General features: G+C 42.5%; 1 protein-coding gene across 7 annotated transcripts in view; it reads left to right on the forward strand.

Annotated features, from left to right (window-relative positions):
- Positions 1-24,878, forward strand: part of LOC148510717 (protocadherin-11 X-linked-like) — a 1,446,380-nt gene that overhangs the window by 1,154,961 nt on the left and 266,541 nt on the right. The window contains exon 6 of one of the 7 annotated variants that reach the window (XM_088442487.1): positions 23,655-23,685. The exons of the other annotated variants lie outside the window; for them this stretch is intronic. Coding sequence (XP_088298613.1) covers positions 23,655-23,668 — 14 coding nt within the window. The 3' untranslated portion in view covers positions 23,669-23,685. Of the gene's footprint in view, positions 1-23,654; positions 23,686-24,878 lie in introns of those variants that run through there. 7 annotated transcript variants of the gene reach the window in all.

The raw sequence follows: 24,878 nt of genomic DNA on the forward strand, positions 1-24,878 counted from the left end.
TGTGCAGTCTATTTACTCCTGCTGTGAGATCTCCTCTCTCTCCCTCTGTAAACCTGTGAGTACCGTTTGGCTGTCAGTTGGCCTTCTACATATTACATTTATTATTATTATTATTATCCTTTATATGGCGCCACAAGGGTTCCGCAGCGCCTTACAAAGTACAGAAACAAATGAGCACACAAGACAACAGCTATTAACAGTACAGGCAATGCAGTGCAAGTACATGATTTATAAACAATGCTGCATAACACCTAAATAAGCAGCAGGGTGTCAGTAAGCAGTTTTAGGTGCCATTGTGAATGAAAGTAAAAGTATGGCAAGAAGAAGCACGTGAGGAAAGAGGGCCCTGCTCGCGAGAGCTTACATTCTGAGGGGAGGGTCAGACAAACAGGGGTGACACAGATGGGCTAGATAGTGAGGAAGGAGCATAGAGTAGTGGGTTAGGATGAGCGCTGGAAAGCATTGAGGAAGAAATGGGTCTTGATGGGCCATTTGAAGATTAAGAGCCAGGAAGCCAAGTGATGGAGGAATTTTGCAGGAGCAGTGGTGTCAGAGGGGTAAATCCAGGGTTTGGTGATGGCTAGGAGAATCAAGGCATTGCAGATGAAGTGCTCATGAACGGAGACCAGTTTATTATAGACAAAACTGGCTTTCCAGAGGGAACAGGAGAGAGGGACAGAGTTAAGAGGTGAGAGGAGAATGAGATTATTAGGGTTGATGCAGTGTGGAGGTGATACTGATCTAGAGAAGGGGAATAAGGAGTGTGGGGTTATGTGGCTGGCTTCTGAATGAGGAAGGGTGACAGCAGGTGGTGGGTCAGGTGGAGGTTTAGTGTGGTGTGGGGGGGGGAGAGGATAGGTAACTTGGAGAAAAGAGAGGGTGCAGGGTTTAGTGGTGGTGCAGCAGGACCATGGTGGAAGAGAGGTGAATAATACTGGAGTTGTGGGAGATGCAGTTGAGAGACTTATATGTGATGAAGAGAGACAGAGGAGGGGGAGAACGTAGAGGGGACTATGGATGGAGAAAAGAGGTGAAAACTGGTGGTAGAGGAGAAAATAATGTAGCGGCTGAGTGAGGGTGGAGTAGAATAAAAGAGACATCGTGTAGATGAGGCGGTTGGGGGTGAAAAAGTCAGTAGTAGTAATGAGTTTGAGATGAGGGAGCAGTACAGGTCAAAGGTCAAAATCAGATAAAAGAAAGAACAGTGCTGGAAGATGTAAAGGCACAACTACAATAGTAAATTATAACCAAAAAAGGAGTGTAGAGCTGTTAAAGTAGCAAGACTTGAGAGTTAGTCTAAAGTATGAATATATATATATAAAAAAAAAAGGTATAGGTGTGAAACAATGGTAGATACTACAGTGGTATAAAGATAAATTGACAGTGGTATTGGAATGATTTAAACAATGTAGAGAAGAAACGCAAACATACAAGTATTAAATGTTCAGTGAGCAGGTAGTTGCTTGCAATGCTGAAGCAGGGTGTTGGCAAAAGGTGGGTCCAGGTTATAGTGGAAGCTGGTGGCTGAGTAGCAGGGTTTCCAGAAGCTCCGAAGATCCTTTGCTTTTTTCCAAGTTATAGAGAGTTCTTTTAAAATGTTGTCCTCCTGTCTTCCTCCTGCTTAACTCCTGACTAACTCTTTAAGTTATGCTGTACATGTAGTCCCACTTAGAAAAAACCGACTTTGAAATAAAACCTAGCAGCCTTGTACAAGCCTAAAGCCTTGTGACCTACTGATTATATAGTTAAGCATAACATGTGAAGTCACTGATTACACCCACCCTCATTACCCTCACCCACACCAGATACAAGTCATAAAATTCTAATACAAACAAGCAAGACCAAAACAGCATCCCATGAAGCTAGGAGATAAGATCTGACTATATAATTAAATTTAAAGTTACTCTGGTGTTTACAGATATTAAATAAAGACAGTATACCCAGCAAATCAGAGAATTCCAAACAGCATTGGTTTTTCTATAATATTACATTTCATTCATTTATAATGTAGATAATTAATACCATCACATTCTTCTTTAGTGATATTTTCTACCAAATCTTTGCCAAGTCATTCCTAGAACAATTATCCCTACAACCAATATTTTTAGAACCATTTGATCATTAAAGCATCAGACCCAGAAATAGGTACGAATGGAAATTATTTGTAGACTACAAAATTCCTCACATGACCCATTTTGGTGATCCACGACGGCGTACCGCAGCTGTATGCCAAGGCAGACCACCACACTTAGACATGAGGATCATATACGGGAAACTTTTTTAAATGTGTGATTAAGAAATATGCATTGTGTCATGGAAAAAAGCTTTACGTATGCCCATAAACAAAAATGACATTTAGTTTAAACAAAAATATAGTTAGTGAAGACTGCAGCAATACACATTAAATGCAATCTGAGGGTTAAAATTCATATACAGTAGAAGATTTTATATATATATATATATATATATATATATATATATAAAAATCTGATTCCACTAACAGACAGTTAGCCACAAAATTTCATCTGCATTGCCACCCTCTGAAAACGGGTAAAGATAATTCTACCATGAAGGCATTTGGGTTCGGTAAACATAAATTATTTCCCTAAGGAAAATATGTAATTATGCTGAAACGTTGGATCACTATAGCTATAGGATGTGTTTGTCTTTTCCTCGAGCCTGAGTGCTGCCTCATAATTGAAATGTATTATTATAGAATTGGTGACTAAATTAGGTCATCACACACGTTTACATGATGACGTAATTGCGGCTTCCACTGCATGCGCCAAGCGTGTTAGGTGTGATGTGCACTGCAGTGATAGGAGAGACTAGGACCAGGAACTGGGGGTGGGTAAATGTAATGGGTCGGGAGGGGGTTAGGAAGAGAAGGGGTGGGTACAGGGAGGGTAACTGGGGGTGTTGGGGCGGCTGAGGTGACTCGGCAGATACCGGGTACATTTATTTACTAGTACATAATATAGTTAGAGTTCTAAAATACATACATTTTACTTTTCATGATTATATTTGATCTAGTAGTGTACCCACCTGTTGCTCATAGTGAAAGCTATAGGCCTCAGCGTGTGATTTCTCTCATGATCATAGGAAAACACTTTGTCCTCTTAAAGTGTTCTAGATTTATTAAATAAATGTTTAAACAAGCACATGTAATCATCGATCTGTCATAGTCCTTAATAAAGAACAGCCTCACACATCTCCTTTATTCCAGGACTATGCTCATGGAATTAATTCTTTAAGTGCATATACAGAACATGAACAAAAAAAAGTCTCTCTAATGTGTAACTTACATCAGTGATCCAGTTAGTGATATTATTCTGACACCTAACCTGGCATAATGGGCTTGTATACAGTACTGTTGGGTAACCCTGTCCGCATCACATAACTCCCCATGTATAGATGATAGGGGTTCCCCCTTGGAAATATCCTCTGAAACTTAGAGGCGGCTTAAGCTGAATTGTGCAGCGCATTACATGCTGTTTTTCCACAGCATTCCCACAGGGTTTTTTTTTGAATTGCTGAGTCTATTCAGTAAGGAAAACAGAAAATAGAGGTGGTGGGGAATCACTAGGGATAGTCCCCTTGATGGCTCTACAAGAGGGGGAGGACATTGACACCTATGCGCTATTCAGCTGCAAACCAGCTACTAGAGGTGGAAGGGGCTTGTTCGCAAAATTGCATTTTTTAATCCTATTTATCATGCACTACATTGCGCAGCTGATACAATTTAATGCATTAAGAAAAAAAACGCAATTAAAATGTGTCTAAGTTTTCACAGGTTTTTCCCTACTTTTCATGCATGTGTGAATAAGACCCTTAAATACAACGTCATTAAAAACAATATATGCAAATCTAGTATTACAGTGTAGCACTTGGGGTTTCCTGGAAAATATTTTAAATAACAAGACATTTCTTGGAAAGACCATGCAAAAATTCAGCATACCTGTACTATATTTTTTTATGGAAATATAACTAGTAATGATCATTTTACATGTGTCAGATCACTAAGTTACTGTAAATAATATTCCTGATAGAATTTACATGTTTATAAATCACTAAATCCACCTTAAATGCTGTCTGTTCTGATCTACCCTTCAGAGAGCAGAGATAATGCTTAAGAGGGCTGCGTGTCTCTGTCTTGCAACACTGTGGGGCAATAGAGAGATTGGCTGGGTCGCCTCCTATACAATACAGAATGCAGAATGTAACTTCTTATACAGGGAGAGAGCTTGTGATGTAACAACAAGCTGACAGGCTGTCCTTTGTGATTTAACCTTTTTTTAGGTATGAAGCTGACCTTATTAGGCTAGTGTCCAAAAGACGACAACTGTTCTAAAGGAGAAGGGGAATGATTCAATCACACTTTTAGTTTTTAACAGAGACCAAAAATAACTTAAAAATATAAAAAAAATTTGTATCATATTTAGGCCCGTATTCAATTTGAGGCGAAAAGTCCGGATCCGCAATACTTTTTCGCCGATGACGTCATTTTCGCCTGTTTTGCTTTTACCCCGTATTCAATTTGAAGACTTTCCACCTAGGCGGAAAGTCAATGCAATGTACTAGACGAAGAAATTTCGCCTATGAATAGCAGGCGGAAAAAAGTGCAGAATTGGGGTTTTGGGGTGCAACGTTGAGGGAACCCTCGTGCAGCCTTCAGACAGTCCCAAAAAGGTTAACTGTGTAAAAAAAAAAAATTAAACACTTAAATACAACCCAAAAAATTACTTTGAAAAAGGGGGCAAAAAAAAAAGTTGGGGTACAAAGTTAAAAACTAGCGAACTTGACTCTGGGAGGTCCCCAAGTATGCCCCAGGTGTTTTTTTGATTGCAGGTGCTTGCGGCAGGTGGATTTTTCACAATTTTTTCAACTTCACTTTAGCAACTTATAAATATGCTGACCCCCATTTTCAAGTACCCCAAATTTGCTGGGAAAAAAATACTCCTGAATACTATTCTGCACCACGTATAGAAAAACGCTATTTAGCAGCTATTGAGCCCGTTTAAAAAGACCAAATACCTTCAGCAAGCCAAATCGGGGGGTACCATAGCTAAACCCCCATTTCAGAGCATCTTTTGGGGGGTGTCAGGCTGATTTCCCCAAATCTGACAGTACTTTCCGCCTGTTCAAGTTTCGCCGGGTCCCGTTTTCGCTTACTGTCAAATTGAATACGGGAATACGGGGATACGCGGGCACGCGCGTGATAATTTTCCGCCTACAAAACAGGCAAAGTAGGCGTAAAGTCTGGGACATGAAAAAGTATCGCGGCTCAACTCAAATTGAATACGGCTCTTAGCCTCTCTTCACGTTTAGGGGCCTATGTATCATTGCTGGGAGAGAGATAAAATTGGTTACACAATCAGCTTCCAATTTACATTTTGCAGGTTGTGTTTTTAAAAAAATGATAGTTAGGAGCTGATTGGTTGCTAATTTATTTGTTACAATTTTATCTCTCTCCCAGGAATGATACATAGGCCCCTTAATCTCAGCTGTAAATTTGGATTTGTAAAATAAAGCCATAGAGTTTATTTAACTGTTTTTTTTGGCAAAATACAGAATAATTCCAGTATCTACTGTACATCATGAGCACTCAGCTAAGAGTATCTGCCGTAAAAGCACCTTCCTAGTTTTTCTGTTTTACTGAATTCTGTTAATTTAATACCCTGCATTTAACAAAGCTTAAAACATCCATTAAAATAACGATCACCCTGATTCCGAATGTATCTGAGGCCGAATCATCCTGTTAATTCAGACAGCACCTAACTAATGTTAAATGCTCTTTTTATTCCTGCGTCTCCTGTGAATTATTTTTCATTACACATTTTAAACATATTCAAAAAAACCTGACAAATGATTAAGTTAATACTGACATCTCCATACATAAGTGTTCTGCTGTGCCGCACTTGGGGTAAATGTATTGTGACATTAAAACAGAAAAATAATGTACTTTGTGAATATTACAGTTCTATACGCTCTTCAATCAAGCGGTAGCACCAGCAAATCAAATCTTCAGAGTAATATTAATTTTAATGCACAGTTCATCATGATAGCGTGGCCTCTTCCCTGTAAAGTATTTATTATACATGCTAATTCTATCAGAGGCCCTTTTTTTTTTTTTTTAGTTTCCCATAATCCAGTTGTCTTTATTGTTTTACATTTGCCTAATCTGTGAGAGTAGCGTAAGGCATATATTATGCGTGAGACAGGTTAAACCCTGAGGTTGTAGGAGCAGTGGCCCTTTAAGGGTTACGTTAACTCACCTCCTTTTTTCTTAGTATATTTTGTGTTTCATGGTTCAGCCTATAGGATTGTAGGAGGTGTGTTTAAGTGTTATGTCAGTGCTGGTCCCTTAGTGACAGGATCTTTTCATTCTGGAAATCCCTCCCTCCCACCCGTGGTGTTTGTGTTGTGGCGGAAAGAATAGAGTTTGGTAGCCGATTGGTTAGGTGTTTTAGATGGATGCGCTCTCCTTTTAATTATTATAGGCCGATCAGTCCCTGCTGGGAAGTAACACAGCCAATCAGGGCGTTCTTCTCAGGAGAGCTGAACACCAACGAATGATTTGCATTCGTGTTCTTGTTGTATGTTGTCCGTTCTTTGCTGTCCGCCACCAAACTAACTTTAATTAATTTAATACTCAGAAAATTGCAGGAAATTTAATTGGTTGATATCAAAATAAATTTGATTGAAATTAATCCCAACTCTCGTTTTCCGAGTCTTTATTTTAGAGAAATAGATTAGAGTTAATGTAAATCTTATGGGTAACTGCGGATATCAACCGCTAGGGAGTTTAAGGCAACATAATCTCCTATCAAACAACTTTAATACAATATATGACACACATTTGGTTTAAACGCATGACCACCTTGGCCGAATTGGTTAGCCATGGAAGCCGACTGATCCGGGTCCTGGTGGCTTCCTCGCCTTAACTTAAAGGAGGTGCAAACAAAATGTGCCTGCTATAGTGAGCGGAATCTGCCCCTGTGCAATCTAGATCCAAATATTATTTTTGCTCTAGGTAACCATTACATATATACCATCTTGGGACGGCCGTATCAGTGCAGTACTCTTCCGTCATATGGCCGATATCCGCTGCTTGAACCGACTAGTGCAGATTGGTGAAGGATAATCTGCCATTGCAGATAAACACAGAAAGGTGGATGTGCATGTCATGCTATGGAATAGCGGAGAAGAGGAGGGGGAGGACTTTACAATGCACAGAGCAGATTGAGACCAGATTGGTGTTCTGATGCCTCTCTCATCACTATCTCACATGCCATGTGACTTTAGTTGCCATGGTAGTCACTGCACTTGACACTGTCAAATCCTGCATTATTATAAATTAATCTGCTTGATTAAACAAATCAAGGAAAATGGTAATTTCCAATATTCCCTTATAGTTGCCACAGTGATTTATGTTTAAAAAAAATCAGCCAACAATATTTTTTTCAAAATTTTGAATAAAGACATCAAGAATAAATTAAACGAACACAATGGACCTGAGTCACCCGCAATGATGATATTTGGTAGATGTTCTTCAATTGCACATGTATACGAGTCTCTAAAAAGTCGCACAGCCCACGAATCCCATGGTGTATATTCACAGAGGCGCACGGTATCCAAGGTGTCATGGATATGTTCTGGGCATTCCTGGATGGTGACTGGGAGATGTTTATACAGACGCACAGGTCCATCTTATGGCTGCCGCAGTTTAGAGGAAGAGGCCAGGACGGAGATCCTGGCTTCTTCCCTCCCGCGCAACGACGGTGACACGCCTCCATTTTTGGAAAACACAGGGCATCGCCACCCCCACCCCACCCACAAATGGCAGCAGACTGTCAATCACTGATAGTCTGCTGCCAACCTGCGAGCGAGTTAGCAGGACCCATTCTGCACACGCGCAGAATGGGGCCTGCGCTGATTCCCAAACATTGGGAATCTGCGTTCAGCAGTCCACTACTGAATCAGACCCCCAATGCTTAATCATTTAATTGGTGGCCATACTCCAACATTTCAGTCCTTGCACATACATTTAGGCATGGATGTACACCAGGGAAGGGCTTGCAGCGATATTAGCATAAAGTCACACACTCAACACCGGCGCAGCAGCTTCCGACCAAGAATCAGCTCCAATATCTCACACAGAGGACAGTAATAAATGCAAATCAAACGTGGTAGAGCAGAGTACGGAGGGGGGAAGGGAAAAAGAGAGGGGGGGCATTTTTTAAATTAGATTGTTGCCTTAACTGGCTTTGGACGAAAGTTGATCAAGATGTGTCTAGGAGGCCTAAACTCCGCTGGTAAAGGGACTAATGAGCTTGAACAAATTTTATTTGTACAGAGCTGCGGAATATGTTGGCACTACAATAAATAAAAAAAAAATAATGTATAGTACTGTAATTATTATTAGTAGTATCTTGACTATGCTGTCTTTTTGTGACTATTGGCAAAGCAGGAACATACTTAATAAAATATATATATAACCCTTATCATTTTTATAAGGATACGTGAAGATGGTTTTAGCAATAAACATAAATTTCTAATCACATTTCGTGTTATACATGTCCTGTTTAGCTCTATTACCGGCTTGTGTTTAGATCTTCAGCTTATTAGGGCTGAGGCAATTGGCATCATTTCATGTATTGAAATTCTCAGAGCAATAGAAATAAATTGAATTTGCAGCTGATTAGAAAATGTATAGAGGCTTTAAAGATGTATCCCTCTGAAATATGCAACTTAATTTTGGTCTATCAGAGGGTGGGGGCTGTTCGCTCCTCTGACATGGAAAAAATACCGTCTAACATCTGCTGAAGGCTGAAACGTTTTCTTCATTTGCCTGTGCTTAGTACTGTGTGTATGCAGTGCCGTGATGCCCATTGGGACCTGCGGACCTTGTCTCAGGGGCCACCTGAGGATAGGTCATTCATTAGATCTCTGGGCCTGATTCAGACCGGCTGCTCGTTCGTTCCGAGCGATGTTCGCACAACTGCGCATGCGTATGGGTCGTAATGCGCATGCGCCAACCAGTCAGTGCGGTCGGAAATCGAGCGCTCGCAAAATAGCGAGTGCCTGCTAATTTCAGTGACAAGATGAGGCATTTGTGGGTGGTAACAGGGGAAGGTGCTTGAAAACGGGGAGTGGAGATCCGAACGCAGGCGTGCCAAACAGTCAAAACGGGCGTTTTAAGGGTGTGCATAATTAACAAAGCAGCGTCATCAGCCACGTCACTTGGTTGTCTCTTAGCCTGAACTGCTCGCATGACTGCGGTAGGAAAATCCTACCACAGGCACTGCGAGCAGTTCAGACGCCTTTCGATGTACTCGATTAATCTAATAAATAGCAGAGATGACGTAGGATGCGAGCGGCCAGGGGGTGTCTTTACAAAATAGCGAGCGCATGTTTTGTTCACTCGCTCAGACATAGAGGCGTCAACAGACCGCAAAGAGCGAGCGCTCTATTTAAATATCCGGCCCCTTTTTCTGAACGAGCGAGCGCAAATAGCGTCTGGCTCTGAATCAGGCCCTATGTTGGGTGTACAAGTTTAATCAGTATGTTTTATACAGGAATTGTAATTTTGTCATGGCACTGATTTATTGCATAGTGCACAGTTTCTCCTCCAGTTGGTGTCCTGCACTCATCTTACCAATACTGAGCATAGAGAAAGCGATTCCTCCAGGCAGTAGTGAACACTGAAGCTGGACAAAGTGTGACATCTAACCCGTTATTATTTACCAGCCATGATGCCAATGGCAGATCCATGCTCAGTTCCAGCCTGTACGCCTCAGATGGCTGTCTCCTTCCATCAAATTCCCTCTGGGTGAGAGCTCAGGGCCTGATTCAGAGCCGAACGCTCTGACCAGAGCGCTTGCTCTGAATCAGGGCCCTCCTCCATGAAAATGGAGCGGCCTCCTGGCCGCTCGCATAGCTGTGGGTGACCACCCACAGCATATGCGAGCGTCCATGATGATGGTCGCGATGGTCTTGACCATCGCGACCATCGGGCTTGCGACGGAGACCCTGCTTGCGAGCGTCCTGCGCTCGTGAGTGGGTCTGAATGACCCCCTCAGATAGCACCCGTGCCGGTGTAATCGGAGTGCCAGCCTTCTTTGTGCTGACAACAAGCAGGTTATAATGAACTTGAAGCAATCACAATATGGAGTTCAGGACCTTGCTGAAAAGGGGGGGTTGCTGGGCATCCAAAGTTAAACCTTTCAACAGTTACTCATATCTCCTAATGGGATGTAGTTAAAATACCGGCGGACGTGATTCCGTCCATCGATATACCAACGCCAGAATCCAGACCGCTGGCAAATTGCCAACGCCGCTATCCCGAGTGGGATCAGGATACCGGCATCGGCATACCAAACGTCCGGACGCCGGAAGTATGGTAGTTACCCGGGGATGGGGGGGTTAGGATTAGGCACCCCCGGGGGCGATTTAGGGTTAGGCTGCGGGAAGGGGGGGTTAGGGTTAGGCACCACTGGGAGGAGGTTAGGGTATGCCACCATTAGGTTAGGGTTAGGCATCACTAAGGGAGGGTTAGGGTAGGGAGAGGGGGAGGATTAGGGTACTTACCTCCCCTGTCGGGATCTTCACAGTTTGGGTTTACAGCTTCGTGATTTGAACTGGCGGCTATTGAGCTGCCAGTATATCAAACCCATTCCCTCCTAACATCCCAATACTTTGAATTGTGATAGTGCCAGCTCCTGGTAGAGTGTAACTGCGTCACTATTGTGTTATGGCCTGTGGCACGCAGAGCCTGGCCACCAACAAACACAAAGGAAGGTGAACAAGTCACCCAGTCACCGCTGTGCCTGGAACATACCTCTCAACATGCCCAGCGTTCAGGACAAAAGTCATGGGTACCAAAACCCTAGAATCTGTCCAACCTCAGATGGGAATTAAGACTTGGTGCAGATGTACTAAGCCAGTGTTGGCTAACCTTGACACTCCAGCTGTATATATCCCAGAATGCCCTGCCACAGTTTTAGCATGCCCTAATAGCAAAACTGTAGCAGTGCATGCTGGGTTATGTAGTTCCATAACAGCTGGAGTGTCAAGGTTAGCCAACACTGTACTAAGCCGTGGATAGAGAGAGAAAGTGAACTGAGATAAAGTACCAAACAATTAGCTCCTAACTGTCATTTTTTAAACGAAGCCTGTAACGTGACAGGAGCTGTTTGGTTGGTACTTTATCTCTCCGCTTCATCTCTCTCCTAGCCTTATTACATTTTCACCTCCTCACTTACACTGGGGTCTAGGGACCACCACCACACATGTGCATCTACACTTAGGTCTTGGTTCTGAGTTTACCGCATGTGTGGATTTCAGCACACTGCGCCTGCGCCGTAGAAAGAAAAAAACGACCGTGCAGGCGATAAATCAGGCATGGGCACGTGGGTGGAGATCGCAAGTGCGGACAGATTGAACAGACCGCTCTTTTTGTGAAATGGGTCGTTTCTGGGTAGTAACATGCGAATACACGGATTGTTCCATCTTATGGCCCAGCCTCAGTAGCGTGCGGTTGGAGCGGGTTCATCTCCCAACGCTAATGACGACGAACGATGGATGCTGCAGACAGAAAAACAGTGATGGTGGCTGGCAGCGTTCTACATGCGGACGCATGGATGTTCGGCATACACGAGCGTATTCTCACATAAGCTAGTATGTAGCTGCTGTATGGAAAAGCGGATGCCTCCGAATCAGCCCCTTACTCTTATTTATGTTATCTGGGGTGGGATGCATGCCGGAATGTAAGATCGGCCCTTTGTGAATGAGGGACTTCCGGATCTATGACCAAGAAATCCCTTTGGTGTCATTGTGCACATACATAGAATGACACACACACCGCGGGGGGTGCTGGTTGGGATCCAATCTCTGCGGAGAGAAGCCCATACGCTTCTATAGGGCAACGCCATCTGAAGATGGCATTACCCACCGCATCCGAGCCTCGGAGTGCATCGCTTGGTGCATATGAGAAATGCTGTCAAACCCGCATTTTCTCATGTTGCCTCATCCCGCCCCTGGGGTTTGCTAATATTTTGTAGTTTGCCGGAGCTTGAAAAACAAAAACAACATTTACAAATCCTGGCCTGTTCCACAACTTATGTTCCAGAGGAAATAATACTATTAAAATGACCAATTCTGTCCAAACCGATCCCCTTGCCAACTCTCACTCCAATTTATTTTCTTTATCTTAATTAAAAAGGCAAAACAGCCTGGTGACACAAGTCTACTTAAACAACATCAGTTTAACACTCTTTTAAAATATCAATTATTCCCCCTATATCTACAGAAATTGCATTAGGCACTGTGCCTCCTGGGCTGCCAGGGAAGGGGAAGCGGATTAATTAGCGATTTGCTTTCTAAACATGTATAACAAGTGTGGAAGTTACGGCAAAAGGCTGTGTATTCTGTGGTCGACGGATCTGCCAGCTGATCGTCCAGCCTGGTTCTGCAGAGCAGACCCCGCAGAGCACACCGCTCCTTGTCTATGTAGCACAATGTGACAAGCTGTAAAGCCTGATGGATGAGAGCTATTGTGTACTGACATTTCTGGGTTTTTAGGCCAAAGCATGGTCTAACCTGCAGTACGTCACACAATGTAATGTGTATTGCCATATTTAGGGGTCTCTACAATCGAAAACAAAAAACACATCAGGAACTACATTCATACAAACAGCCGAAGACTAACTGAGTAAAAGAATTGAAAAAAATAGAGATTGATATATAAGGCAAGTTGAAAGGAATTAACCGCTCGCTGTGGCGCATTGCAGCAGGAATCACGGCTTACAGCTCAACTGGATATTTGAATGTTGCAAAATCTGAATAATAATTTCCATTTTTTGGAAGTGCACAAAGGGAGAGTAAGGCTGGGAACACACGTAAAGATTATCTGTCCAACCAGCCAACTTGTTGATTGGTTGGAATGAAAATCTGGTAAGGGATGAAGCAAATGACAATCAGCAATTTGCTCCCAAACGCCAGAAAATGGACAAAAACTGTTGTTTGAACAAATTGTTTAGATAAAACATTTAACAAACTTGTCTGACGCCATTTTCATCTGTTTTCTGGCATTTAGGAGCAAATTGCTGATCATCAGTTACTCCCATATGTTACCAGATTTTCATTCCAACCAATCAACTAGTTGGATGGTTGGACAGAAAATCTTTACATGTGTATGCAGCTTAAGGAGTTCATCAACAACAGTTATGTAATATGTCTCCACCTGAATTCACATCTGTCTTTAGAAGCTTTTGGGACAGTTGGGAGTCACAGGACTGACATATGTCTAAAAGTAACACACTCAATATTAGAGACGTACAGCTTGGCTCTCCCGGAGTCCAAATCCACCTGAATTTCGTTAATCTGGACAGATCGGAGTAACGGTCCTGATCCAGAATTAGGATTTTAAATCTGCAATTTGGATTGCAGAAATTACATGACTTTAGCGGCTTTTCAAAACCTTTTTTTCATTAAAAACCCCCCAAAAAACAGATCCAAAATTAAAACACAGGGGTCAGCGCACGTCTCTGATCAATATAAATACTTAAAATAATTTAAAAAATTCAGATAGTATTAGAATAATAAGTACGTAAAAGACACAGTTGCACATCATAATGCAGAAGTGATGTCTCCCATGTATTTCCCTGAGCCAGGTGGGCAAAGATAAAGCCATAAATTCTAATTTCTGAGGAATCATTTCATGTCATTCAGTTGGAAATTAGATGTTGATCCAGGGGTGAAGTGAGTAAAGTAACCCAGAAAGCGTATAGCGGTGATTACAGTATGGGAGAAGAACTTACAGTACTGTACAGCGTTTTATTTCATCGAGGTAGTGACACCTGTGGACACTTCAAAGTCCCGATGCTGAAATCTAGACCATCCTGGTAGGTGGTAGTCTCACAAGGAAAAGAGAGTGCTGTTGGGAGAGTGAGTCTCCTGTGGGTGGCATTGGTGTCACCTGTGGGTTTTCCTTGAGGGTGGTATTTCCTGACAATGGCTCGATGTACATTATGGCCCTCATTCAGATGTGCTCGCAAGAAGCGAGCGCTCGTTCTGAATGAGGGCGGCCGCTTGTATTTTTTAGTGCGGCCTCCTGGTCGCCAGCTAAGCTGTGGGTTACCAGCCACAGCTTTAGCGACCGACCAGGTGGATGGTCGCGATGGTGAACACCATCGCGACCATCGGGGCTTGCGACAAGACCCTAAGGTTGGGTCTCGGCAACTGCAAGCCCCAGGGAGCTGCCTGCTCTGATCGAGCAGGAAGCTCCCACACTGACATCACTCCTCAAGGAAGCCTCCGTTTGTGAAACCACCCCCCCGCCATGCCTACAAAATGGGCCGAGCTGTCGATCAACTTTGACAGCCACCTCTTTTGTAGTGAGCTCCGGAGCAAGAGAATTTCTCTCTCGCTTCGGGGCTTGCACACGCGCGTGCGCAGGGCCTAAACATTGACGGGCGCTCAGCACTTGCGACCGGGTCTGAATGAGGGCCAATGTCCCTACACGCGCGTGCGCAGGGCCTAAACATTGACCTGGTTGCGGGCGCTCAGCACTTGCGACCGGGTCTGAATGAGGGCCAATGTCCCATAATGTTAGGGATGCTGGTATAGAGGAGCCTTGACGTTGGCCCAGCGCTTATTCATATATTTGCAAATGTATGTAAACCAATACCTCTGAATTTATATTATCATGTAGGATTCAAGTATTTTTGTTGATTTTGCTGCAGTGTGCTGAAGGGAAAATCCCTTTTTTTTCTGTAGCTCAGTGTAAAACCCCACCCTTTACATGCACCTGTGCAATGTCATTAAGTTGATGTGAGCAACCACCATACTTTTTGTTTACTATAGGAACCTGCTATCGTTGATCGCTGGTCGTTATAGTCGTTTGGGGGTTGGTGGTGTGCTGGATGATCGATATCGATCATCCAGCACATGCAGGATGATCAGACAACAATATCTTTATCATTGTCTGACTTGACCGTGTGTATGCACCATTACAAGGACTTGTTCAGGAAAAAATCCATCTCTCTATCTTTCAAGGTGTGTTGTAGGTCGCTTAAAAAATTAATAATCTAGATTTTAATTGCCAAAATTCTCCTGAAAGTGGTCCTATAGAGTTTGAATAGTAGAAGTTTATGAATTAATGTATTCTCTTACCCATGTAAAAAAAATAAATAAATATATATATACCGTATATATATTTAAGACTTATATAACTTACTCAGTTATTACAAACAGGATAGACATTATAGAACTTTGGGGTAGATGTACTACGCTGTGGAGAGAAATAAAGTACCAAGCAATCAGCTCCTGTCACATTACAGGCTGGAGAGGAGCTAATTGGCTGGTTCTTTGTCTCCCCAAGGCTTAGTACATCTACCTCTATATTATGAAGTAGAGGAGAAGAGCCGCTCTGGCTGGGCCTTTTTTCAGGGCATCACCACTTAATTCACATAGATATTTTTTTATCACCTTTCTATTTGTTTGTCTATTATTTATGTAATTTTAACCCCTTACCATTAACACTTATTGATTTATCTTTACACAACTATACTTTACACTTCACTCTCACCTTTTTTCATGTGATGCCCTGGGGATAGTTCTTGGCTGGATTCTTTTGGGGTTCCCTGCGTCTCGGACGTGAACCCCATAATGTTAGGGATGCTGGTATAGAGGAGCCTTGACGTTGGCCCAGCGCTTATTCATATATTTGCTAATGTATGTAAACCAATACTATTATTTTTGTTGATTTTGCTGCAGTGTGCTGGAGAGAAAATCCCTTTTTTTTCTGAGGTTCCTATAGTAACCTGGTTAATATCGACCAGGCTGGACTGCATGCATGGGCGATGGTCGTTATCGTTAACGACCATCCGTGCCCGCGCATCGTCCGTTGTTTGGCGGTTGGAAGGGGCCACAAAATGGCTGATACAAACAATATAACGATAAACAATATCGTTCATATCGTCCTACAAGGTCTGACCGTGTGTATGCACCATTGATTGTGAGACAGCCCTCAAACATGATTTCATCTGATCCGTGGCTCCGTGGACATGTGTACAGTAGGTCCTGCGTACAGTAGGACTCTGCTGCTGCAGATAGTTTCTTACTGGAATCCGATTTCCGATCATCCTTTATGTTCCTTATATTCCTGCAGCCTGCGTCCAGCGGTCGTAGATGGGTGATTGAATTAAAATAAAAGTTTGCAGACTTTGATACATAATTTCCAGTGAAACTATAAATCATACAAATCTTGTGACTCTTTTAGTGCAATCTCCCACAGCCAACAGCGCTGGACCCCAACTAAATAATGCAAATCAGCCAGGTGAAGAATGTAAACTTGCTGCAGGCTTGTACGGTGGAGGTGATTTATCAAGGTCTATCGGGCGAGTGCCGGGTGCTCAACCCTCAACTCCCCTAATACTTCTCTCAACATTTGACAAATCACCAACACATCCGTAATGACCTGTTACAGTATAATTAGCTCATGGACACTAAATGTTATTGTAGCTGGTGACCACTGTAGGTCACGTTAGTTGATCTACCATTAATAATTCAATAATTTATGCTACATCTATTATAATGAGGGAAAGCCTACTTACATTACCCTCACCTTGTCTTTTAGGACACTTATATTTTACAATATTCTAATTATATTAATGTGATACACAGTGTCATTTGTAATCTTAGTAAACTTTGCAAATACAGGTTGAGTCTCCCATATCCAAATATTTTGAAATACGGAATATTCCGAATTACGGAATAATTTTGGCATGACTGAAATAATAAAACCTTTGATTTTTGATGGTTCAATGTACACAAACTTTGTCTAAGGCACAAATTATAAAAAATATGGTATAAAGTTACCTTCAGGCTGTGTGTATAGGGTGTAAATGAAACATAAATTTATTTCATGTATGTACACAAACTTTGCTTGAGCCACAAAATTATTGAAAATATTGTATAGAATGAGCTGCAGGCTGTGTGTATAAGGTGTATATAACACATAAATGCATTCTGTGTGCATATCGGGGCCCCATTCCCAAGATATTTCATTATGATATGCAATTATTCCAAAATACGGAATATTCCGTTATCCAAAATACCCCTGGTCCCAAGCATTTTGGATATGGGAGACTCAACCTGTATATCCAAACTCCTGCACCAAAACCATTGTGTGTAATATGTGTGTGCTGTATACAAAATGGTAAAATCATTGTAGTATAATTATTATTATTATTATGATTATTATTATTATTATTATGATTATTATTATTATTATTATGATTACTATTATGATTATTATTTTAAGTATTATTAAAATGTAAATAATTTTTTGAATGCATAATACTGACATTATTACGATGAGACTGCTCAGATTAGGATAGGTCTGGTATTATATACACTTTAGGAGTTGACTCCATGCCAAACACTTTTATATATTGTGTAAATAATCAGTATCAGCCTCAGGTAAAGTTCTATCCCAGTCACCCAGATTCTCTCACCTCTGAGCAGAGACAGATCATCTCCTGTGTATAGTAACCAGGACTCTCATCAAGGGCTCAGTGGGTACTGCAGGTCCCAATTCACATTAACCATGATTTTGTGTTTTTTTTTTTTTTACAAAAGAAGCATGAAAAGGCACCAAAAACCAGTATCTTGCCTAGGGCCCCAGGGGTTCTTAATCGGGCTCTGGTTTTGGGGGTTCCCTTCATCATGTACAGGTAAAAGAACAATGGAATAGGAGGGGGCTAAGATGTGCCGGCAGAAGCTAGGTCCATTTACTAGTATAATAATATAATAGTAATCATAATAACATAAAATATTAAAATGGTGACGATAATAATAATAAAATGATAATAAGGGATGTAGTTATGAGACTCAATACCGACAGGGGAATCCCAACAAGGGACTTAATATAGTCGTCAAAATACTGACGACTATCTTAATCCCGATGACAGAACGCCAAAGGACGCCAAGCCAAATGAGGTAAGTCCGGGGTGTCCTCAGTGTTAGCTGCAGAGGGGGGGTGGGTTAGGTTTAAGGAGTGTAGCAGGGTTAGGGTTAGTTTTGGTGGGAGGTTAGGGTTAGGCACCCCTATGGGGAGGGTTAGGGTAAGGCAGCACTGGGAGGGGGTTAGGGTTCGGCAGTAATGGGGGAGGGTTAGGTTTAGTCACGAAGGGGGGAGACTTAGGTTTAGGCGCTACCTGGGAGGATTAGGGTGCGGGTGGGGAGGGTTAGGCTACAGTAACGGAGAGTTAGGGTTAGGGGTAGAAGGGGGGAGGGTAAGTATACTTACCCGACCCCTGTACTGGATACCAACCATCGGTATTCTGACAGTAGGCATCCCTACAGCCGGTATTACATACCCATTTCGATAATAATAATGATAATTGGCTCTATGCTACTTCTCTCCTATGGCTATCACTGTCTGTTTTCTCTCATCAAATACAAATTTTGGAATTTGTGACTATTCTCTTTCTGTAGATGCATCTCGACACACTTTTTGTTTCTCTTAGTCTGGGGTCAGGTATGTAAGTGATGTGAAAGTAAAGGCACGATGGGAGAAATTGACATATAAGAGGTTTCTCGGTACCGGCGCAGTAGACAGTCCGCGCTGTAAATCAGACCACACAGCATAAAGTGTCCGTATTCATGTGGGAAATATAAAAGCTGTGGCGCTGATTCTGGAAGGGATTCCCGCAGATTTCTTACTTTATATCAGACTGTGCTCAAATAAGTCAACTATAGAAAATATTATTTTTTCTTTTTGCCTCAACAATTTTAAAAGCCGGCTCCCTAGGGCATAGATTTCTTATCTGGAGCTGAAAGCACGCGTTCTTTTAATCCTAAAATGGATGCAACATATTGCTTAGGTCACGTTTACTTCTCCTGACGCAAATTATTTCACTGGGTTTTATTTGTTGAGTTGTGTGAAACTGCGAATTGATGGAATTAATTGTTTGGGTTTCACAAGAACTGTAAAGATTGTTGAAGTAAATCTGTCTAAAATGACTTCAATCTATCCAGCCTACAACAAACCCATATTCCGTGTTTAGGGCCTGATTCAGAGCGGCCGTTAATTCGCTCCGAGCAATGTTTGCCCAACTGCGCATGCGTACGGATCGTTATACGCATGCGCGAACCAGTCAGTGCGGTCGAAATTCATGTGCTCGCAAAATAGCGAATGCCTGATAATTTGAGTGACAGGATGAGGCGTATGTGGGTGGTAACTGGGGAAGGTGCTTGAAAACGGGGAGTGGAGCTCAGAACGCAGGCGTGCTTAACGGTCAAAACGGGCGTTTTATGGGTGTGCATAATTAATACAGCAGCGTCATTGACCACGTCACTGGGTTGTTTTATAGCCAGAACTGCTCGCAAAATTGTGGTAGCAAAAACCAACCACAAGAATAGCGAGCAGTTCATACGCTGGTCGATGTGCTCGATTAATCTAATAAATAGCGGACATGACGTAGGATGCCAGCGGCCAGGGGGCGTAGTTTCCCAAAAAACGACCGCAAGTTTTGTTAGCTCGTTCAGACCTAGAGGCGTGAACAGACCGCAAAGAGCGAACGGTTTATTTGAATAGCCACCCCTATTTTCTGGACGAACGAGCGCTAATTGCGTCCGGCTCTGAATCAAGCCCTTAGTGTGTAGCAATGAGATAGATTTAAATACATCGCTATAGTAGATGAACGATTTCATTTGTTTTGCATTTGGTTTCGAAATTTTTAATTCAATCAATTGTTGGTAATTTCTTACCGGATCTCCTGTCAATGACAAGTAACAATCGTGCTTCTGTTTTCTTTTGGCGTAAAACTTGCGCATATAATGACCTTGCAGAGATCAATCCAGTTCTGTAAGCGGCACAGAATGCACCATTTTTGTGTGTTTATTCATTGACAATTTTTTATAGAGCTTCAGCATTTTCCATTTGCGCTTTACAATTGGGAACAAAACGGTAATTAAATAAGACTGGGTAATGACAGACAGGCAACGAGGTAAAAGGGCCCTGCTCGCAAGAATATACTCTTTAAGAAAATATGGCATTTAATACATGAGTTCTACATACTATATATTGGTCCGGCCAGATTGCAGAGGTATCAGGTTCTTGGGAGCTTATTCACCATGAAATAATTATCACTAGTGATAATTATGTTTTAAACTCGCTGCGAGTTAAAAAAAATGTTTTGATGGCATTCATCAGGGCCGTAGCTAGGGTAGTGCAGCTGGTGCCATGGCACAGGGCACCACAGGTCAGGAGGCGCTGTTTGGGCCTGTCAAATTTCTGTTTATTATCATTCTTGCTTGTAGCTTCCTCTTATTTCATCCCCAGCATCTCCTGGCCTCTCCTATCTCTTCCCCATGAAGCCATGGCCCTTTTTTGAGTGCATTATGTCCCTTTGAAAAATGAGTGGGGTGCCAATGCTGTTTCTGGCACAGGGCACCAAAAAGTCTAGTTATGGCCCTGGCATTCATCATGCCTCCCTAACAAAAGTATGGCTTCCGAATAGCTGCTCTTTTTGCGGAGTCAGCTTTTCGGAAAAGTGATACTTTCCCCTGCAGCTGAGGTATGCACAAAGATTTCCTCACTGCTGCATGTCTCTCCCCTCTCTATTCTCTGCTGTCTTTCACCGATCCGGCCCCTACCACCCCACGGATGTCCAATCCTTTCCCCCCTCAAGGGTCTTATCCCCCCCCTCACTGGTGTCCGCCCCGCCCCGTGCCGCTGTGTCCTCTCCTCCCAGTTCACCTGTCTTCTGCTGTCGGTGAGTCCGTGCCACATGTCTGCGGTGTCACGGAGCTCTTCGCTCCGGGGCTCTACAGTGCAGACTCAGCAGGGAGGGATCTTAATAGATCCCTTTGCTTTGGCTGGCATGTGAATCTTCACAGGCTGCCATGTAAAGAGCAGTGTGTGAAGGTTATCGGGGGCTGAACGCCATCTGAAAGTGGCGTTCAGTTATGCCATCAAGTTCAGAAAAAAATGCTTTTTCGGAACTTGCTGAATGGCCGTGACACTTACTTATTTATTACTAAAGTATGTGTAAGTGTTAATTTTCACCTGCTTTTGTAGAAAATAAGTGATGATGAATAGGCCCCTTGGTGTTCATCTATTGTGAAAGGGTAGTGTGAATGTAGAAAGTGAACTGTGTAAAGGGAAGTAATTGGGCAGAATAGCTTGCGGGGGAAGCAATCGGGAAGCCGACTGCATATGTACCGGCAGTCGGCTTCCCGACTGTCTTATCCCGGCAAGGGTGAAATGCCGAGCGTCTAGATGTAGACGCCCGCATTTCCCCGACACCGGGAGACCGGCTCCTGGCATCACGATCGTAGTGATGCCGGGCGCCGCGACTGGACAGCCGCGGGGGGGAGGGTTAGGTTTAGGGCTCCCGGGGGGACTTAGGGTTAGGAACCCCCCCCGGGAGGTTTAGGCTAGGGGGAGGGAGGGTTAGAGTTAGGCACCCCGGGGGGGACTTAGGGTTAGGCACCCCCCGGGGGACTTAGGTTTAGGCAGCGGGGAAGGGGGTGGTTAGGGTTAGGCACTTAGAGGGGGGATTAGGGTTAGGCACTTGGGGGGGAAGTTAGGGTTAGGCACCCCTAAGGAGGGTTAGGGTTAGGTTAGGTTAGTGGATACTTACCTATCCACGATCGGGATTTCCAGCGCTGTCAGGCTTCCGCTGCTCAGAACTCTGCTCCTGTCGGGCTGCCGCTGACGGGAATCGAATCATACTGATTCCGCTTGCGGAGGTTGTATGGGTGGTTCTGGAATTTCATATGCTGTGTGAAGATGGGAGTTTTCAGGGAAAGTTTGAAAGCTAATAGAAAGTCTTGTTGTGCGTGGGAGGGCGTTCCACAGAGCGGGTGCAGCAATGTAACTGGCAATGGGAGCATTTAGTGAGTGTGGATGAGAGATGCAGATTTTATGCTGACTGGAAGTGGCCAGGTGGGATTTAACCTGTGTTGTTTCTATACAAAATGTGTACCGCCACGATTGTCAATAACATAAAAAGTCTGAGTGAAACCTGGTTACAGATTATCTTTAAGAAAACGTTTGAATCCAACAATGTATGCAGCACATATCCGTTACATACTGCATGGGGGCAGCGGTTTAAATGCATGGGGGCAGCGGTTTAAATGCATGGGGGCAGCGGTTTAAATGCATGGGGGCAGCGGTTTAAATGAAAACCACCGCTCTGCTTAGTATGCAAATAAATGACAACCCTAGACTTCTCGGGATACTTGTAATGACAGATAAATGTATGTAAATACAACATTTTAACATGTACAGCGTTTGCTGCATTATGTCCTGGCACAAAAACAATCACGCTGCAATTTATTTTACATGTATTTTTCATCTGCTCAAGTGAAAATCATTCTGCCATTGTATATATGTTATTATATCAAGCATATGTTTACACATTGAGAGCAATTTACCTTTTCCAAGGCAGCCGGCTCACATTACTGACAGAAAGTGATTCTTCAATTACAGATTGTGTAAAACCTCATTTGCCTTTTGGTTAGCTCAAAATAGTTTTTTTTTTTTGTTTTTTTTTTACAAAATTAGATTTTAATTTCAAGTTGCGTAACAACAACAACATCCCTTATCACTAAAGGAGAAAAGAATAAAATACATATAGACCAAGCTATTAGAAAAAGAAATAGAGACCGCATTGCTCTCTTTTGGCGATGACAGCCTTAAAAAAATAAAATAAAAATCACTTTCTTCTCTTTGAATACATTGACATACAGTAGATCAAGAAGAGCCAATTTGCAGGCAGAAATATTTTCCCCTTGCTCTCAGATCCTCACCTATCACGGCTGAAAGAACCGTGGCACTTTATTAAGTTTTCTGACAGTCCGAGTGTTTGTGACTTTCCTTTTTGCCTTTCTTCAGATGAACTGTCACGCAACCTTTCAAAATGCAACTGCCATTTAAAAGAGCAATATTTTTTTTTTCCCCTCACCTACAGTACAGTATGTTTCTTTCAGGTAAGGCATAAGTGAGTTTTATTTTTTTGAAAAAGATCCAAGTCAAATAAGATTTCGTCCAAAGAAAGTTATCAGTGCTGATATACTCTTTCCCATCTCTCTCTCTCTCTCTCTCTCTCTCTCTCTCTCTCTCTCTCTCTCTCTCTCTCTCTCTCTCTCTCTTTTTAGGCTCTAGAGTTGAAGTTTTCAAAGATTTTTTTTTATTATTATTATTTTTGACATTTCCTGCCAAAAATAAATCCGCAAAAGGTTCTGTTATGCTGGAGAACGGCAATCGTGCTTCCCCCTTATGGCAAAACACCTGACCTTTGCATTCCTGCTTAAAACGGTACGCTACTGCCTCTAGGTAATGGTACCTTAGCGAAATGATTAGAGTTCAAGGCGAGCATCTTTTTCTTGAAATCCCAGGAGTCATATAGAAAGAGCTTAAAGGTGAGGGGAAAAATCTTCTTGCATTCACAGATTTAGGAGATCATACACTAAGAGGAAACACCGCAATGTCCGCCCACAGCTAAAGGCCAATTGAATCCCACTTAGACCAAAGGTGTCCTTTCAAATATCTAACTTTTTATTTATGTTCTAAAGTGCTGCTAATATTGTGTTGATAAAGTAATGTCACAGCTTACTCTATTAACTTTCTACCTTTCCAGGACATTATCCTTAAAGGCAAGAGAGATTTAGCATCTGTTGGCTCAGGTTAGTTATGTACTGTAGCAGTGTAAACAGTTTGTTTTCATTTTTAATAACTAGTTGTTGCCTATAAATATATATCTTCTATTCTGTGTAATGCATGCTCACACTGTCACCGTTTTTACAATTATTTTTCGTCCCAGAGAATTGTGCTCTGTTCAGTTTTTGAATTATGCTAAAATTGGTCAAAAGAAATCGGTGCTAGTTAGTTACATGGTGTGGAGCTTTGTTACAAGTTTGAGCATCTGTAGCTTATTACGGTGTAGTACTAATAAAGATAGTATAGTAAGGAACAGGATTTTCTCTCCTCCCCCCTCAGCTCCCATGTGAGGCCTGCTATGCACTCCCTCAAGAGAGAAGAGTGGGCTTACAACAGGCTAGAGGTTGATCACAAGGCCCTCAGCTAAATTTTAGAGTTGTGCGGTTTGGTTTTGATGAAAACCGAAATCACCCGAACTTTGGTGTTCTAAGTCTAATCAAGCCCCGGCTCGGATTACTTTTGGGGTTTCAAGCAGTACCGAGTCCCAGCTTTGGTCTGCTATAAGTTCAGAACTCTGATTTTATAACTGAACCTCAGGTTTTGGATTTCATATAAACAGGTCCAAATTACACGATTTTACCTTTTTTTTTAATTAATTTTAAAGAAATGCAAAAACAAAAGAGAAAAGAACCAAAAACACTTGAGGATGGTTTTGCCAAGTCTCTACTAAACTTACTTAACGGCTCTAGCTCCTGGTAAGGAGTTAAGTAACTCCTTACCAGGAGCTGAACCGTTAAATAACTCCTTACCAGGAGCTGAACCGTTAAATAACTCCTTACCAGGAGCTGAACCGTTAAATAACTCCTTACCAGGAGCTGAACCGTTAAATAACTCCTTACCAGGAGCTAGGGCCGTTAAGTAACTCCTTACCAGGAGCTGAACCGTTAAATAACTCCTTACCAGGAGCTGAACTGTTAAATAACTCCTTACCAGGAGCTGAACCATTAAATAACTCCTTACCAGGAGCTAGGGCCGTTAAGTAACTCCTTACCAGGAGCTGAACCGTTAAATAACTCCTTACCAGGAGCTAGGGCCGTTAAGTAACTCCTTACCAGGAGCTGAACCGTTAAATAACGGCCCTAGCTCCTGGTAAGGAGTTACTTAATGGTTCAACTCCTGGTAAGGAGTTATTATTTTACTGCTG

The sequence above is a fragment of the Taudactylus pleione genome, unplaced genomic scaffold (assembly GCF_031769625.1).
Source record: "Taudactylus pleione unplaced genomic scaffold, aTauple2 ptg000312l, whole genome shotgun sequence".
NCBI classification, from domain to species: Eukaryota; Metazoa; Chordata; class Amphibia; order Anura; family Myobatrachidae; genus Taudactylus; species Taudactylus pleione.